At 31.9% G+C, this 19,580-nt stretch overlaps 4 protein-coding genes across 4 annotated transcripts; 2 read left to right on the top strand and 2 right to left on the bottom strand.

The window, feature by feature from the left end:
- Positions 1-91: 91 nt before the first annotated feature.
- On the bottom strand, positions 92-2,201 carry Tyrrs-m (Tyrosine--tRNA ligase, mitochondrial). Its single transcript, XM_076381592.1, has 3 exons — positions 1,730-2,201; positions 736-1,631; positions 92-638 (listed from the first exon to the last, which is right to left on the bottom strand). The coding sequence occupies exons 1-3, from the start codon at positions 1,855-1,857 to the stop codon at positions 289-291; spliced, it is 1,374 nt and encodes a 457-aa protein (XP_076237707.1). The 5' UTR covers positions 1,858-2,201; the 3' UTR covers positions 92-288.
- A 238-nt stretch (positions 2,202-2,439) lies between these two features.
- Positions 2,440-4,589, bottom strand: Cbc (protein CLP1 homolog). The gene is made up of 3 exons (XM_076380105.1): positions 4,307-4,589; positions 2,861-3,918; positions 2,440-2,790 (listed from the first exon to the last, which is right to left on the bottom strand). Exons 1-3 carry the CDS (start codon positions 4,403-4,405, stop codon positions 2,679-2,681), a joined length of 1,269 nt encoding a protein of 422 aa, XP_076236220.1. The 5' UTR covers positions 4,406-4,589; the 3' UTR covers positions 2,440-2,678.
- Positions 4,590-5,147: 558 nt separating this feature from the next.
- On the top strand, positions 5,148-10,553 carry Etf-qo (electron transfer flavoprotein-ubiquinone oxidoreductase). The gene is made up of 8 exons (XM_076381591.1): positions 5,148-5,279; positions 6,213-6,320; positions 6,418-6,766; positions 6,850-7,156; positions 7,236-7,477; positions 7,547-7,941; positions 8,022-8,243; positions 10,168-10,553. Exons 1-8 carry the CDS (start codon positions 5,246-5,248, stop codon positions 10,329-10,331), a joined length of 1,821 nt encoding a protein of 606 aa, XP_076237706.1. The 5' UTR covers positions 5,148-5,245; the 3' UTR covers positions 10,332-10,553.
- A 2,846-nt stretch (positions 10,554-13,399) lies between these two features.
- LOC143180059 (odorant receptor 4-like) lies at positions 13,400-16,079 on the top strand. The gene is made up of 6 exons (XM_076379585.1): positions 13,400-13,659; positions 14,061-14,253; positions 15,141-15,308; positions 15,445-15,558; positions 15,627-15,782; positions 16,029-16,079. The coding sequence occupies exons 1-6, from the start codon at positions 13,400-13,402 to the stop codon at positions 16,077-16,079; spliced, it is 942 nt and encodes a 313-aa protein (XP_076235700.1).
- Positions 16,080-19,580: the final 3,501 nt, after the last annotated feature.

The raw sequence follows: 19,580 nt of genomic DNA, 5'->3' as shown, positions 1-19,580 counted from the left end.
TATTATGTCTTAAAAATATTTCCAAAGTGATTTCTTTTGTACAACATGCAGATGCTTTTTAAATATGTTATTTGAATGTTTTGTATAAGGATTACTTTTGTAAACAATTGCGATAGAGTAAATCTTAGTTATATACATGTAAAAATAAACTATCAAGGAATGAATTATTAAGAAATATGAAAAAAGCTTGTATTAAAAATTATTATTTCAATATTTACAAATAAAGACTAATTACTGTACATAAATATCTAGTAGTTTTGGCAAAATGCTTTCATTTAGAAAATTACTTCACAACCATCGTACAATATAATAAGTCTTTTTTCCAACTCTAAGTAGTGTTACATTGTTACTCAATATATGTATTCCAGGTACAATAACTTCTTCTGTATTTGTAGTTTGCTGATAGTTAATATAAAAACCCCCAGCTGAGATGATCCTTCTTGCATCAGATTCAGTTTTGAAACATTTTGCTTTCATGGCTAACTCATAGACACTAACACCAGGTTGAGCAAGGACATCCACTATAGTAGCACCCTCTAATACATGTACTAGTTCATCTGCACTTACTCTTGCTAATGACTCAATAGATTTATCATAAAGAATAGCAGATGCCCTCTTAGCTGCTACCAATCCTTCTTCTACAAAAAAAAAAATATTTTTACACCCAATATAACAACTTATATTTAAAGAACCAGTATACGAACAAAATAAATATCTTTTAGTTATTTTACCTACCACCATGAACCAATAATGTCACTTTCTCTGCTAGAATTTTCTGTGCTCTTCGCAGTTCTGGATTTTTGAAATGGTTTTCAATAATTATTTTAATTTGTTCTGTAGGTAAAAATGTAAAGAGGTGAAGGAATTTTTCTATATCTGAATCATATGTTCTAATAAAATATTGGTACAATTGGAAACTAGAAGACTTTAAAGGTGAGAGCCATACTGCATTGCCAGTAGATTTCCCAAATTTCTTTCCACCTTCAGCTGTGATCAATGGCAATGTTAATCCATAAACTTGTTTTTTAATGTATCTAGTTACTAGGTCATAGCCAGCTACTATATTTCCCATTTGATCTTGGCCTCCAACTTGAAACTTACAGTTATAGTTACGCTGTAAATGTAACCAATCGTAACCTTGAAAAACTGGATAACTGAATTCTGTAAAACTCATCCCAGTTTCTGAATGCAGTCTAGATTGTACAGAAGCACGTCCAAGCATTGCCCCCATCCTAAAGTATTTTCCAATCTCTTTAATAAAGGAAAGTATATTCATGTTATTGTACCATTCTAAATTATTAAGTATTTTTATAGGAATCATCCTATTAATGTTCTTACAGAAGTAACTTTCATGATTTGCAAGAATATTCTTTATATCATTTTCTATACACCTCAAATTTTCTTTCACTACAATTTGTTCTATGTCTGCACGTTCTGTTGTTCTAAAACTAGGATCACCGATCATGGCTGTTGCACCTCCTAATAAAATAATTACTTGATGGCCACAACGCTGCCAATGTAAAAGGTTGATCAAAATTAATAAATTTCCTATGTGTAAGCTTTCTGCAGTAGGGTCAAATCCTGCATAAACACATTGCGGTGGCTTCTTCCATAGTTCATTTATTTCTTTTCTAAAAATTTGTTTTATCGCAGTAGTGCATTATATTTCTCAGATTTATATTTACCGAAAAATAGATATTTAAATAAAACGATCGCTAAAAACACTTACATACAAATACTAGGAAAAATATCTTCATAAAGTTGTCTATTTTCAGCATCTAATACATATTTTGCGGTATGTAATCGCCGGTTATTTAAGCAACTCATGAACATACGTAACCTCCTTAAATTGTTCATATTTACTAACCTCTTATTTATTTATTATATAAATAATTTTCTCTTAAAAGCAATCATGTATACTTTTTTAATCAACAACTATTAAATTATTTAAATACAAGTTTTGTACAACAAGTTAGCGCGTGCACAGACAATAATTCAGGCCGATAGGTAGCGTTCTATATACGTACATTTTGAAATCACGTGGTGGATTTTCATTAGGACTCCAAAGTATACAATAATGGATAAAATAATAGGGTGTTCGATATGTTTACATATTTTATAAAATTAAAAAAAGAAAATATATATTTTATACATCATGTATATTGTAATGAATTAGCTTCTAGAAAGGGTTTATATTTAGATTGTGATTAGCAGAATTATAAATTAAAATAATTTTTAACTGGAAATAGTAATAAAAATGAATTATTCATGGACTATAAATATATACATTTTATTTTATTTTATTTATGAAATTTAATGAATATATAAACACGCAAGAAGTCATGAAATTTTAATTTTAAATTAAAAAATTTTTCTGTTTTCTTTGCATAAGTTTGTTCTGTTATATATAAATCATTTCTAAATTTCCTAATACTTTAATAGAAGTATTATTTACCTTTAGATTAAAATATTCTCAGTCTACTTTGTACATATGTTCCTTAAGCCAATTGTAATTTATTTTAAATAATTATTACAAAGTATAGGAGAACCTACAATTTGGTGTGTTTTGACTGTAAAAGATAGACTGTAAGATCATATACTTGAAAAATTCTTAATTTTATTCATATTTTAACTAAATTGAATATCTGAATATTTAATACCCATATTTTTATAAAAAATTAATGACTATCCATAAATTGAATATCTGAAAGTAATAACACTGTGTTTGGAAGTGGTCTTGGTTGTGGACTTAGAACTGTGAATGTCTGCCTGTCCACATCAACGTTGGTTCTGCAAATAATAAACTTTTACTTCTTTCTTTTCTTTAATACATTTTTTAATGTAATTACTTAATACTTACACACAAACAAATCCAGCGACGTTAGTTTGCACTACGTCATCCTCTGGTGAATCAGCAAATGAAACTGACAACAAATGATGGAGAAGATTTGGTCCTGGTGTAACAGCCACTAATTTTGTCAAATTATCCTCTGCCTTCATTCCAAGTGGCATACAAGATGCAGGCAAGACAGGAGCTCCAATTTTATATAATCTCGCTTCACTCCACTTTACTTCAAAGCTATGTGGATAAAGTGGTGTTCTAGAACCATAAAAATATTCTCTGACACTTTGATCTCTAGCTTCTGTTCTCTGTGCTTGACTTCTTTCTACTACTCCACCACTTTTCGGTAGAAAAACGACTTTGACAAAATCTGGCATGTCTCTGACAAGTTCATTATACAGCCTCTCTTGATCTAGTACTAAAATAGCATCAACTTCAAAAGCTTGTGCTGCATGAGTTAATAATTTGTATCCATCTCCTTTGATCCAACCACAAGTGTTTATTACGATCCCTGAAACTCTTGCTTTTTTGTTAGCTTGAAGTCTATCAGAACAGACCTCAGCAAGACGTGTTACAAGGAGATTATAAAGGGCAACATTGGCCTGTGGAGACTTATGTCCGAAGTGAAAAACTAATGGTGCTTGTTGACTAAAACCGTCAACTATGTTTGATGGACGTTCCACTAGTAAAGCTCCAACTGTACCAGGTATTGCTATGTGGCCTTGGCCAACATCCAAGTCGACAAAAATTGGTCGTCTGCCCATTCTAACTGCATAATTCAGTAAAAGTCTACAGAGTGTTGACTTTCCTACATCACAAGGCCCTACGACCATTGTTATTGGTCCTCTGGTATCATCTTTCTCTGAGGCTTCTCTAAGCCTCTCCATTGCAGCATGACAATTTAGGTAAAGCCCCATTGGAGTCTCTTTAGCAACATAACTAACATCAGTTTTCCCTACTAATTCTACTGTACAACCTTGCCAGGTAAATACAGCTACTTTAGCTCCAGCTGTAAACTCATATTTTTTTCCTTTTACTAACTCTGTACCAAAGACTTCTGCCAAACCATTTTTGAGCTACAAGGAAATAGATCCATATAAATTTTGTAAGAGAAAGCATAATACAATAATTAATATAATTAAGAAAGTTAAGACATAAATTTAAGTAGAGTCTTCTATATTTGAATACCTTAATAGAGTATTTCCAAAATGAATTTTGATCATAACAATTTAATGTGAAACTAACATTGTACAGTGTTATTGTGGTAGTTAAATAGAAATGTGTAGTTTAATGATCCACACAAAATGTGAGATAATTAAAATCTTCAAAACGATGAAAGTGGAACAAGTAATTATTTCGTAATTCCACAATTTCTTTATTCGAATACTTATGTTTTCATTTTAATTCAGAAGGTTCTATTGTATTAAATATGTATTTATATTTTACAGAATTCTTAATACTTGCCTCAAGTGTAACTTTTTCATTTTTCGTTTCTACTTCGAATCGTAATTCACAATCTGGATCCAATTTGAATTCTTGTGTTTGTTGCTTCTCGTCCGTCATTTTGCTGATACAACTTGATATCCAGGTGTCACATGCCTTTCGATATTAGTTTCGTAATATTTCCTCGAATGATTAACTTCTCTTAAATTTTTTTGGTACACTTTTGTTTACGTGTTTATATTCTAACCTAACACTGGTGATCGGTACTGTCGAAAACACCCCTCAATTTATACTGTACACAGTATACAGTTGATACCGGTACAAGTACAGCTATAGTAGATTTGAAATGCAACTTGAATGTGTTATACAGGGTATCAAATTCCTGCATATGCTTTATCAACTTGTTACTAACTTATTGATATCAGGACACCCTATATTTAATATCGCGTCAGAATATAATTTTAATTCCTGCCACTCATAGCGCTGCATTCTTATTTCACGCACAGCCGCTAACATTGAGCATGACACAAAAATGGTAATAAGGTTAGGGTTTTAGAGTCTCAAAACTTTTGAGTGAAAAGCATTGTTTGTTCAGTCTATTTTGTGTGAAAAAGTGCAGACGCGTTTACTTATCTGTAATGATAAAGTAGAGATGAATATATTCGTTTAATCGTCAGTGGATAAAATATCATCTCTAGATAATGTAGAACGTTCTAGCTAAGACCACAGTACGATGCATAATGAACAGGTGGCGACAACGAACATTTTCAAATAATCAGTCAGTATGGAGTGTTGTCCAACTCTTGGAATGGAAAAGGAGGGTGCAAGGTGCAATGTTTGCAGTTTTGAAGGCTGATTTCTGAATAAGCTTGCAGTGTAACAGCTGGCCGCGACTGATGTGAAACACTTAATCGGTTTCGATTACTTAGATAGCGATTTATTTGTTGTTAATGAACAGTTATGGCTCGGGCGATATCTAACACATCAAACAATTGTAAGTTCATCGATAACACTGAGTTTCCTTAAATAAACAATTAATTTTTTTTTATTTCCTTAAATAAACAATTAAAACAAATTTTTCCTTTATTAATAAATTGGTCAATAAAATTGAAAGTTAACTATTTACGTTATCTTTAAATGAGGTCGTAATGAATTCCTTTTGTCAACAGTAAATCTTTATTCTGAGTATATCATATACAACATTTAATATAAATCTATAAAATATATGACTAAATCTATGAAATGTATAATACTTGTGTAAAATTTATATTTAATCTCATTTTATTTAACTATTTTTTTTAACACTGTCTAAATTAAGCAAGAAAGTTATTTTATGAATTGTTCGTTAATCGTATATTTTATTTATCTTAAAAATACATTTTTTTGATAAATTTTATTATGCTATCTTTCTTGTACGTAATGTTAGTGAACTTTGCACCGACGATATGTATAAACAGTACACGTATACACACATTTGAAATTGTTTTAATTTTAAGGGCAGATCGCCTAATGATAGAAGGTCTTGACACATTTTTGAATGAGAAACAAGCGAAAACAAGTGGAAACGTATGTTTTAGTCAAACGGATTCATTAGAATTCTGCTGTTAGGTTAGTGTCTTTTGTTTATTTCCTGGTGTTGTTGACAATAACGTAAATACACGTACCAAATTATACGTGATAAGAAAAACAATAAACAAATACTGTATACCTTAAATATACGTGTAATTATTAATTAATTTGTAGATAAATAAGAAAATAAATATAAGTAAATGCTGTGAGAACACTTTGCATTTAGTTTTTTTAAATAAACAATCTCTAATAATTTAGGTGAATATAGATAAAGAGAATTTATATTGATTAAGAATAAGAAAAACTTGTAACTCATACGTTAATGTTTCATTGTAATCATGTTTATGTGTTTTGGCAGTACAGAGGTTGCAATGGATTTTTCAAAGAGCCTATTCGCAAGAAAAATTTCCAAAAATCACTACACATTACACAGTTGTACCTCGAGAAACAGACCCAAGATGGAAAGGTATAAACCCACAAATATATCAGTACATCTGTATAAATGCTCTGATAAATGATGTTACTGCCATTTTATCTTTTTTATAAAACAATACAATTTGTAGATATAAATATGGAAAGATATGCAGATGAAACTGATATCTTAATCATTGGTGGTGGCCCAGCTGGATTATCTGCTGCAATTCAAGCACGCAGACTAGCAGAGAAACATGGAAAAGAGCTTAGGGTTACCGTTGTTGAAAAAGCTTCGACCATTGGAGGACATATCCTCAGTGGAGCTTGTTTAGATCCAATTGCTTTAAATGAATTGTTCCCAAATTGGAAGGAATTGGGTGCGCCATTGAATACCCCTGTTACAGAAGACAAATTTGCATTTCTTACTGAAAAAGGCAGAATACATATACCAATTTTGAAGGGAATGCCAATGTATAATCATGGAAACTACATAGTCAGGTAGTGAATCACAGTGATTGCAAAGTTAATTACATAAGCAACTGTTTTTAGACATTTTTTTTTCTATTTACTATTCTGTGTAGATTAGGTCATGTTGTAGAGTGGCTTGGACAGCAAGCCGAAGCTGCAGGAGTCGAGCTTTATCCTGGATATGCTGCAGCTGAGGTGCTTTATCATGAGGACGGATCAGTTAAAGGAATAGCAACAAATGATGTTGGTATTGCTAAAGATGGTTCCCCAAAGGATACTTTTGAACGTGGAATGGAATTGCATGCAAAATGTACCATTTTTGCAGAAGGTTGTCATGGACATCTTACGAAACAGGTTACAAGGAAATTCGATCTTCGAAAGGATTGTGAGCCTCAGACCTATGGTATAGGGTTGAAAGAGGTGACTAACACGTGTTCTCCATGTTTACACATTTCTAAACTCAATTTCAAGAATATAAAACAAAAGCAATTCTTATCAGATTTGGGAAATTGATCCAAAGAATCATAAGCCTGGGAGAGTTGAACATACAGTTGGTTGGCCATTGAAGAAAGACACTTATGGTGGTTCTTTTCTATATCACCTTAGCGAAGACACACCTCTTATTGCCATAGGATTTGTGATTGGATTAGATTATTCTAATCCTTACTTACATCCATTTAAAGAATTTCAAAGATTTAAACACCATCCAAGCATTAAGCAGATACTAGAAGGAGGAAAAAGGTAATTTCATATAAACAAACAGAAATATCTCTACAATTTCTGTCATTAAATTTTCAATTATTATTTCAGGATATCATATGGTGCAAGAGCTTTAGTAGAGGGAGGCTTTCAATCTATTCCCAAGCTTCAGTTCCCTGGTGGTTGTCTTATTGGTTGTACAGCGGGATTCCTTAATGTTCCTAAAGTTAAAGGAACGCACAATGCTATGAAAAGTGGAATGCTTGCAGCAGAAAGTGCTGTTGAGGCTATAATAAATGCCGAAAGTCAACCCTCACCTACCAAAGGCTTAGAACCAACGACTTATACAGATAAGATAAAAAGTAGCTGGATTTATAAAGAATTGAAAGCTGTCAGAAATATAAGACCAAGTTTTCATACAAGTCTTGGTATATATGGAGGTCTACTGTATTCTGGATTTTCGATGTTGATTAATGGAAGAGAGCCATGGACTTTGTCTCATGGAGGTAAGATAACTTTGTGAAAGAATTAAATGATGAAATAGAACTTCGATTATCATTATCACATACGAAAATCGTCTGTCTAGGTCCAGATTACAAGAAACTAAAACCAGCATCCGAATGTGTACCAATCGAATATCCAAAGCCAGACAATAAAATATCTTTCGATTTATTGTCCTCTGTGGCTCTTACTGGTACAAATCATGAAGGCGATCAACCTCCTCATCTTACCTTAGCCGATGATACAATTCCAGTAAAAAGAAATTTAGCAGTATTTGCTGGGCCAGAAGGACGATTTTGCCCTGCTGGTAAGTATTTGTATTTATTTAATAGTTTATTCAGTTATAAAATAAAGCACTCTCTAACTGAAAAAAATGCTTCCATTATTGCGTAATATTTACATCAAGAAGAATTCAACCAAATATGTTCGTGGATGTAGATAACACATAAATAAAGTTGTAGATTTATGCGTGATTATGAGGAAGAATTTATAATCTTTACTAGCTTGCAGATTTTATATCTAAACTACTTTTCTGTTTTAAAGCTTGCCAATTATTATTGAGAAAACTAGTGTACTACGAATGCTTTGAAGTTCCATTTTCTATCATAAAGAATTCATAAAGAATTATTTTAAAAGACCCATAATTCGAGTAATGATGCCGTTTGCAGTAACGTCGATTTTTATGCTTCGTAGATCGAATATTTTACACTTCTAGCAAGTTTTCATCAAAAGCTGTCAGCCGTCTCTTACTTTCCTCTTTTTCTCCATTTCTCTCCTCCACCAGTTTTTCTTTTTCTTCTCCCTCTCCGTTTCTCGTCTGGGTTTATCGACCGGTGCGTCCTTGAACTTGAGCCGTCCCAGCACCCCCCATGGCTAGACTACCCTCGATCAAGCTTGGTTTCCGAATTCAGGGTGCACGAAATAACCACGGGCCAACAACCTTGTCGCACAATGTACCCTTCAATTTGTTACTAGAAACGCAGACAATGCTTACTACTTAAATAATTTCCAAGAATTCATACTCTTCAAGCATACGTTTCTAGAAAGAAATTTTTAATTGATGCACCAAAAAATGTCCTATATAGCATTGGTAACAAATACTTTGTATATAATTAATTTGGAAATATCGTTATAATACCTCATATTTCTGTCTATTAATTGAATTATACCTAATAGCCACAGTAGCAATGATATCATTTCAGTAAATATTAATGATGATGAATTATGTATCCGTTGGATTGTTATAGATATTTCGTCCTCATAAGTAAAACAGTGGTCGAAGAATTATTCTTTAGTCAAAATAATTAAATTTACCAATACGGTCAATTAGTGCAGAATAGCTACATATTTAGTAAAATGCTAAAGTGTATTATGTTTCTAAATTACGAGTCATTGGAGACGCATAAATACTTCAGAGGTAACGAAGAAAGTATAAAGTTCTTTCGCGATCTGAAGAGAGAGATTTATATGTCTACCGTGTTCGCTACTTCCTCTTGCCACCCTTGATATTCACTACGCCCTATCTTCTTTCTATTTCCCTTGTGGAGCGGCTTCTTCCTTTCTCCATGGCTCGTCGTCGTGGAAACAGGGAGAAGTTCGATGGGGAGTTGTTTTCCTACAGGATAACTCGAATGTCTGGAAAGTAGTGGGGGCCAGGTTATCGACTGTCTGGCGGAGGGTACAATTTGACCTTCGAAACGAAACTCTGGTCGTTTACCTCTGGAAAAGCACATTCGCCTGTACAGGGTGTGGCGATAACGATGACATGAGCGCGTATAGGGTGATTCCTCCCTCTTAAATAAATCAAGAGCATGCAGTAAAGTGTTTGTTAGCCGATACTCCATTTCTAGAAGATAGACTTTGCAAATTCGTTGAGTGCTTGTAGTCTTTGATTATCAGTGGATTTCTCTTGAAGGACACTTTTTTTAATTCAAGTAGATGAACATGTTTATAATGATATAAATTATGATGTAAAATATCTTCAGAAAACTTATGTATAAATGAAGGAATGTTTTGACTATAAAAGTAAAATTTAAATGTGCATTTCTTCGTCGTGAATTTCTTGTAGCTTTTTTATTAATTTGGTGCAAATTTCTCTCTGACAGGTTTTTTTGTTACGTAATGATTTTGTAAAATACAGTCTTCTTATTATAAGAGTACTTCTTTAGAGTTTTATTGGCTTCGAAATACTTTTATAAAATAATACTTTACTTCAATATTCTATGTTTCAGGTGTGTACGAGTTCGTACCCCTAGAATCTGGAGAGGGAGAGAGACTGCAGATCAATGCACAAAATTGTATCCACTGTAAAACATGTGATATTAAAGATCCAAGCCAAAATATTAATTGGGTTGTGCCAGAAGGTGGAGGTGGCCCAGCTTACAATGGAATGTAGATTGTTGTTAAAAATTTTTTATACTGTTATACATATAAATCGTATTTTTCTACCATGGCTGAAACACGATTGCTTTAAAGATAGTCAGATGAATTCTCTAATTTGTAAACAACATTTTTTGTTTTATATTGTTATACAAAGATATATAAAAAAATGACATGCAAGTTGGTTATAATAATTTATATAATATAAGGGATCTGTTTAACGTATAAATATTGAAACTGATAAAATGATGAATATTTTTATAATGTATAAATTAATAGAGCGATTTTTAAATATGTACATATGTACCTAAAAAAATATTTTCATTGATACTTGTAACATATAAAGAAAGTGAAACGGAATTTTATAAACTCTAGTGTTATAATAGTTAAATTGAATTGATTTAAGGGTAAATTAAACTTGAATTTTGTTCACTGCCGCTATACAATTTATTTTAGTTGCTAACTGAAATCAAATTGAAGAATTGTTATTAGCATAAGAGATTTTTTAAATATTTATATCTTTCATAATTTTAGGAAAAAGTTTATATATTTTTTGTTTATCGATTCACTTGAGAAATATATATTATTAACAAGCTCTTAAATTGCAATTTTTTTATTTTTTATGTACAGTGTGATTTTAAGGTGTCCGAAAAATATTGTGCTTTACTATTAGGTATGCACCACAAATACACTAACTGTATTTAATTCAAGGCACTTTTGCTTGCAAATACTCAAGCCTATAATAGTGATGCACCATATTTTTCAGTCTACCAATTTAATCATGTACTAAGAACATAATCATGTTATATAATAAAATATACTATTTTAATAACTGTATTGATTTTTGAAACAATAAAACGAGTTTATACAAAAACAATATTTTTCATTTCAAAATGTTAATTTTTCAGTTTTTACCAACCTGTTTTTTAAGGAACTGATTACATTCGCGTTTGTTTCTTATCGCTGACTAACTTTTGTATTTACGTTTCAAAGGTTCGAAAAATACCTTCCCATCTTTTTTGGGTCTTTTTCGGGGAAGATCTTCTTCACACAGTCACTGGCCCTAGGCTAGTGATTCAAGATGAATCCTAGTTCGGTTTAGAACCAACTTAATCTAGAAACCCTGGATCTGAAGATCCAGAGCAATAAATGGTTTGCAGCTCGCTCAGCTTATGTTTTCACAATGCGACAAAATCATTCATTTTATTAATCATAGTAATTAAAGCATAATTTACAGTATCATAAAAAATTGTAGCTCCTTGTATAAAGAAAGGGAAACGTAATAAATTTTGTAAGTGAACTTCTATATTTTTGAGAAAAATTGTTTGGAGTTTACATACTTATTTACTTGGACACGCATGTTTGTCTATGACGGAGTATTTTCACTTACGCGTTAGTATTTAAACGTTCAGACCACTGCAAGTGAAAAAATCTGTGCATACACAAGACTGCTGCCAATCATTTCGTATAATAAAGAAATATTTGTGTCGAGTTTTAAGAGGTGATTCTACATATTAAAATAAGACGAAAATTAAGAATAACGAAATTGCGTTTGGTACTCTGTTTCAAAGTTATCAACTGTTGCAAAAGCATCTAAAATTCGCGCGAAATGTGTCTGACTTGGGACTTATTCTACTGGCAGCGTGCAGTAGTCAAGTCAGGCACAGCGGAGTCAGTAGAATAAGTCCCGAGTCAGACACATTTTACGCGAATTTTAAACATTTTTGCAACAATTAATAACTGGGAAATGAAGTCTGAAATGTAATTTCGTCATTCTTGATTTTCGTCCTATTTTGGCATGTAGAAACACCCTTTAAAATTTCTGACACTTGATGTCGAACTAGTATTCTTAGTTCTTAAATGTTCATTTTTTAAAGCAAACGCTAAATGAATAAAGCATTTGGTTATTTATTGTATAGAGCGAAGTATAATTCACGATACACTTGAGAAAATGATGATATTTGTAAAATACGAAAGCAAAATAGATAATAAATATCATTTTCATAAAATTACTTACAGATACGACTGGTTGTGAGCAATATTTGGATGATATATCGCAAGTATTTCTACTTACACGGCAGCATTTGTAACATTGGCAGTAGTACGACTCAATGAATATATACTGTACTCCGCTGACAAGAAGGTTCCTGGGAGCAATAGATCTGCATTGCTGCCAGGGGTCTCCTTGTCAGCGAAAGCACTCTACGTACATGCATATAACACACTTTTCCAAATCAGTCTTTATAACGTTAATTCAATAAATAAATTATTAAGTATTGCCTTCCAGGTAAAATACCTGAAACAAAACCATAAAAATATAAAATAATCCCAAGTATTAATTATTCTAAATATTAATACGTATTTTACACTTAAAGAAACACATGAAACGAACAGATTATTTTTCAATACAAATCAAATTCAAATTACAGCTTAATTAAAGTTACAAATTTCTATCCTATTGTCATAGGATCAAAATACAATTTATAAAGAATGTACAATATGCACATATTTATTTCAAGCGTACGTTTCAGTAAACATATTATCTACTTTTTCATCCGAAAAATTTCGTTCACTCATATTTCCACTGCTGTACAGTAAAACACACAAGTTATATCTCGACAGCGAAATGTGACCAAATGCAAGAGAACACCTACTGCGGCTGATGCATTTTTCGATCGAATAATTTGTTGTTCTATGTTGCGAGGTTGCAACGCAGGCATAAAAAACAGGAGGTATACATATAATCACCGATTATACCTCTGTTACAAATTTAAATTGTACAGTTTGAATTTAATGATAGATAATAGTTTGCAATAGATGATGGGCATTGATCGACGAGTACAGAGAGGAAATTATAATTTACTTATAAAGGTGCTTTGAAAAGTTGAGCACTGTTCGGGAAGACGTTTTCTTCAGTGGAAAAGAAACTGTTCGATCGAAAATTTACGCTCGATTTACGCAATGGCCTACGTTGAATCTTGAAAGCGGAGCTTACCACTTTGCATTCAAGATTCGAGAGTTAGAAAGTGGAGGTCTGATTAGTTAGTTTATACGTGGAAACGATTTATTGGAAGAATAATATTAATGGCAACGCCTAAAAGTACAATTAGTCGTCCAATCGAGATTTGTCTTCGTGTGATGGGTCTCTGGCCGAAATCTTCGTATGTAATTCTGCGACGTGTGCTTTTGTTTGTGGTTTTAGGAATCTTAGTGTCGTTTCAGTTGTGGTATTGCGTGTCTTATATCAAGTCTGCAGATTTACCTGACCTGCTGGATGGTATCAGTATATTCATATCAAATATTGTTGCATTTGTTAAACTTATCGTCATTTGGTGCAATTACAGGTACGTCATATCTCTTCTCTGCCCTTAACTGTACTTTGAAGCGTCATTACTTAAATGTTGAATGTTAATGATTAGTTCTTCAACTTATATTCATAATTAAAATGATCCTCAATGTTGTGAAGAATCTTTATCTTTGTAGTTGAATTGAATTATTTTTCCAAATAATTATTCTACCCCTATTCAAGTATTACCCTCTATTATCCTACCAAATAATGAAAGTTGAAATTTATTTTGTACAGAATATTTTGGGACATTTTGACGATTGTCTTCAGTGATTCGAGCAGTTATACACTAACCACTCAGTATGAAAAGCTTATGATGGACAAAGTCGTTTTATCCCGTCGTATTTCGAATTTTATAGCGGCAACCAATTCGACGACTTGTATCGTGTATTTTTTTAGCGCATTACTGGTCATGGCGAATAATATTAACGAAGGACTAGACTCAAATGAGAGACAACTCATACTTAAAATGAGACTTCCTTTTGACGTCACTGTTTCTCCGATTTATGAGATCTTTCTGATCGTACAATTTGTATTTGAGTACACTATGGCTGTCAGCGCGGGAATGCTTATAGCGTTATTCACTGCATTAGTGGGTTCATTCATTCTGATCACTTTTTTATGATTGCACTTATGATGATAGTTGTTATATTGAAACTATTTGTAGTTGAATAATATTTGAAAGCCTTTTCGCATTTTATTTTAAATTTGTGGAAGGTATTCGACAGTAGAAGTCACAAATTTTAAGGAATGATTCTCCATGCTAAAATAAGACGAAATTGATTTTCGAAAAAGAATTCGTTTTCCAGTGAAAATGATTGTGAAGTGAAATGAAACATATGTGAAGTGTGTCTTGTTCTGCTGACATCGTCGTGTCTGACTCGAGAATTATATTACCGACTTATTCTACTGTTATTGCTGTGTCTGACTCGAGGTTGATTCTACTGATTTGTTATGCCTGACTTATAATTTATTCTACTGATTTTTTGTGTCTGATTTACGACTTATTCTACTGACTTGACTATGTTGGACGTGGAACTTATTCTATACTTTTCTGTGTCTGTTTTGCAACTTTTCCTTACCATTTCGTGATGTCTGACTTAGTATTTATTCTACTGACTTTGCTATGCCTGGCTGGAAACATATTCTACTGGTTTACCTATGTCTGACATAGTACTTATTCTACTTGTTTTTACAACAATTGATATTAATACTACTTTTTTTATAAAAAATGCAATTGCCCGAAATACAATTTTGTCATTCTTCATCTTCGTCCTATTTTGACATGTAGTGTCACTTCTTAAAATTTTTGGCACCTGTTGTCGAATATCCTTTATAATAAAAAAATGGTATATTGATGCTGTTAAACGCTTTTCATTAGCTAGTATTTTTATAAACCGAATAAAATTAAATGTTTTTATAGAAATTAAGAAAAAGGCGAAAAATTTTGAGAACTTCGATTACCATTATTTATTTTAGGTGCTACACGTAAGTGGACAAATTAATATCATGTGCCGAAGGCTTAGGGAATGTCCCATGGATAATGAAAACGAAGCATATCGAGAATTAAAATCTCTGGTTATTAAACATCAGCAGATTATTCATTTATCAAATAATATTAAATACTTGTTCACTTACACATCGTTGGTACAGTTCTTGGGAAATATTTTGGTTATCTGTTTCCTAGGTTTCATTGTGGTTGTTGTGAGTTTAAATTATTAAACTTTTTTGAATTAAATATTTACCATATCTAAAGATATCACAATTGTTTTAAATATTCCAGTCACTGGGGACAAAAGATGGGTCCAAAATAGCGATCAAATGCTTCCCCTACTACGTTGCTATAATTAGTGAAGCATTTGTACTTTGCTACACTGGTGAATACTTAACGTCGAAGGTAAGTGCAAACAAGAAAAAAATTATACGAACTCTAAACTCAGATTTGACAGTAAATTCTATTTCTAGAGCGCACAAATTAATGAAGCTGCATATAATATAGCTTGGTATAAGTTACATCTCCGAGAGAATCGAATTGTATTGATGTTACTGATACGAGCTAAAAAGCCAATGACGCTGACAGCTGGGAAATTTGTAGATCTTAATCTGGAAACGTACGCCAGCGTAAGGATTGTGAATTAACTACAAATTATGAAACTATCATATAATCGTTATTTTATAACTAAAATGGTTAAGGAACTCTGAACGAACTTTTTTCATTGTCTTCGTGTCTAGAACCTACCCTGCAAAAATGTCCCTTCTCTGATGTACTTTGTATTATATTTAAGAGATAAAAATGTGTCTTTTATCGTACCCTACTCACTCTCTGCTCGATCAACTGAATATATGATAGTGTGTTTAAATTTTCAGATGTTAAAAGCTTCTGCTTCCTACGTCTCTATATTGCTCGCGATGTACTAGGAGTTCAAATAATCAGCATGTGGGAGTATAAGGTTAATTAGAACTTAAAGGTATTCAGATATTCAAATAAATAATTGCAATTTGAAATTAGAACGAAGTAAAAAGTAAATACTATTGTAAGTATGGGAGTAAAAAAAATAGAAAGTTAATAAGAAATTATAATCCTGTAAGTGCAATTTATAATTAAATTTGAAATATGTGAACGAATCTATAGATCTGAAGATTATTAACAAATGAAGATTATGAAGATCCACTTAGCAGGATCAATATAAAATTGAATATGAACAAGTTCTATATAAGAACTGAAAGGAAGGAAATGCGCTCTGAACACTAAATTTATATTTATAAAGTGTAAATAAGTTATCCATATGCATGTACTATTGTTAGTTAGAAAGCACTACTTTTTAACAATTATACGTATACTAGTTTTGCCTATATTATATGCCTACATTATTTGCCTATGTGCATCTCTATTCAAACATTTTGTGTATCAAGAGTTCTGTGATTTATTTTTATATCTACTATGTATACACTCCGTTTCCATTAGTTTTAAGCAAAAAAAAAAGATTAAATACCATTATCCATACGTACAACTTATACAAACTTCAATAATACGAATCAACCTTTGTTGGTCAGTTAACACACAGTTCTATACTGAACGACTTTTGGATGAACAGGATTCCTGATAAAACATGCATCAAACAAGGGAAAAAACGAAAAAAAAAAAACAACTGAAGCGAAAAAGTAAAAACAAAAAAATAGACCCTGTTTGGTGAAATAGAAAATGGCAATTACACGACTGTTAATAAAAGATTCGAACACCTGAATAAACAACTGTTGGTAAATTTTATAAATAACGAAACGTGAAACAATTTGCTCTGTTTTTTATCAAATAAAATATTTCTTTGATATTTTGTAGTATATATATACGACTATTAAAAAAGAGAAGAACATGATTTTAGACTTCTTTTCAACCGAATAAAAGTGAAGAAAAGAAGTTTAAGAGTAAAAATTTTGACAAATATTTTGTCATTATTGTTATACAGGAAGTTCTACGACAGATGACAGAAATTGTAAGGGGCGATTTTTAATTTTAAAATAAAATAAAATTGAAGATAGACTAAATTACGTTTCAGTCAAAATGCCTAAAATACGTTTGAAATGTGTCTGACTTGGATTTTCTTCTACTGACATCGCGTATTATATTCTCATTCTTTAAGAAAAAAAGTTCTATTGATTCAATCTTCTTTTGTTAGTATCACAGGTTTCACTTTATGTATTTCAACTGAGATATACCTAAACTTAATATTTTTGAAAATGTGATTCATGTTATTTTGTCTTCTAGTCACAGATACGGATTGTCACTTTTCCCATTTCTAAATGCATTAAATGCATATAATATGCAATGTGCCACGGTTCTGTGTACAATTTAAGAAAAAAAATGTTCTAATAATTAGCAAATGTGTATGTATCATTTCACTTAGAACACACAAACTTTCTAATTGACGTAATTTTCATTTCTATTTGCAGAGTACTCCTGCTAGTAAAAATGCGCCATCGTTGAAGGACTGATGCTCACGTAAGTTCACTTTCCACTGTGCTGTAAATTTGTACTTATGTTTAAACTTATGCTTAACAAGTTTCCCTTAGACTTACACTAGTGTTTCTCTTGTCACTTCTCTGACGTGTCCTCCAATGCCCCCTTTGCCTGTTACAGGAAACCATGAGACGCCACAGCGTATTCTTAAATTTTGAATGCAGGAGGACAAAACTACTAAACAGAACTTGTTCTTCTTTTTCAATCATAGATTCACGAATTCAACGCTGCAACTTTGGTTTTTGTATCTTTCTTCGCACGATATGAATATTTTATCGAAACGTAGGCAATGCGCAAGACATAGTATGGTGCCAGTTTGAAGGCATCTTCAATTCACAGAGTTCAGTCGTTGGTATATGTTCGATTTCAGAACGTAATATTTGCAATACTGTATAGAAATAAATAGTCTGTTCGTTATTAACAGGCTGGAATTGCGGAATTAAAAATATTGTACAAATATTTTGATCCTAAATGACGCCCAGCAGCAGTATTGGTCGCATAGTACAGATTGGATTATGGGTGACTGGGATTTACCCATCGACTTATTGGTACCTGTTTCGACTCGCTTGGATAATTTCAATGACAACGGCTCAAATATTTCAATACTGGTACATAATCCAGCATCTTGACTTCAACGATATGGCAAAGTTGGTGGACAGTGTCAGCACCACATTGCCATTCACATTGTTGTATTTAAAGTTGATTATATTCTGGAGTAAACATCAGTGAGATATGTTTTACTTTATTTCACGAATATAATATATTGGGGGGATGCATAAGTTCCTGCTACATCACTTCTCCCTTTTTTCTTCGTGGAATCGTTGATATTCATAAAGAAAATGTTATTAATGTAAAACATTTGTGATATTTGTCATTTTGAAATAAGAAAACTGTTTTATAGCATAAGAAAATATATTTCTGATGCATGAAGAAAGGGAAACAGTGACGCGGCATGAATTTATACATCAATCCAATATTAGATTTAGTATTGTGAAATCACATGGTACGAAAGCTGTGCCTTTTTTGGTATTAATTATGCACTGTCCTTAGTTGTTCACAAGTAACGTTTGGGAAACTCATATACTTGCTAATCCAATAAAATGGTTAGTTTCTTTACAACTTTGCATTTTATGCAAAAAAGAGGGAACGAGAGGGTAAATTTAATAAAGAGAGAATAAATTTTAAATAAAATATGATTTCTTTATGCAATGAAGACATTATATTGTGCAAACGCAGTTAGAAAAATCGATTTAGAGGAAATTGCAGTATTCCCTGGATAAAAGTTCGCGAGCTTTTATGGAGGGTTTATATATTAGGAGATATTCCACGCAATAAAGTGAAGATTGAAAATTCTTTATTCTTTTTTGGTCATTTGTCACAAGTTCTGGCGCGGGTACGACATGTGCAAAATGATCTTAACAATAATGTAAGAATATTTCGATACTTTCGCACAACTCTTATTCATTACATTCTATTAAGTTATGTTAGTAGGTTATTAATAAAACTAGCAGTGTAGATTCCGATTTGGAAGCATTAGATTGGTTTGAACATTACCTCAATAATTGTGTGTACCTCGATAAGTGTATGCATTGTTAGCTTCATTTTATTGCAACAATCAAGATTCTACTGTACCTATTTCACTATTTTACTTAACAAAATAATTAGTGTGAGCTCTGGTTTAATGTGTCCTTCCTTGAAATCATTTATTTATAACAGTTTATATCAATAGAAATAAAAATGAAGGAAATTTCCCATATTTTGCCACAATTTGAACTATGAGAACAGGACTATCTTTATTAAAGGATAAGAAAAGGTACTTTGCAAAACCTTGGTAAACACATACTAATCTCTTTGTTACATGTAATTTAATATTTTACAGGTTAGTGATTAATATGTTAACCGAA

The sequence above is a fragment of the Calliopsis andreniformis genome, chromosome 6, assembly GCF_051401765.1.
Source record: "Calliopsis andreniformis isolate RMS-2024a chromosome 6, iyCalAndr_principal, whole genome shotgun sequence".
NCBI classification, from domain to species: domain Eukaryota; kingdom Metazoa; phylum Arthropoda; class Insecta; order Hymenoptera; family Andrenidae; genus Calliopsis; species Calliopsis andreniformis.
The sequence above is the reverse complement of the archived record's forward strand: the minus strand, read 5'-3'. Positions and strand labels throughout refer to the sequence as shown.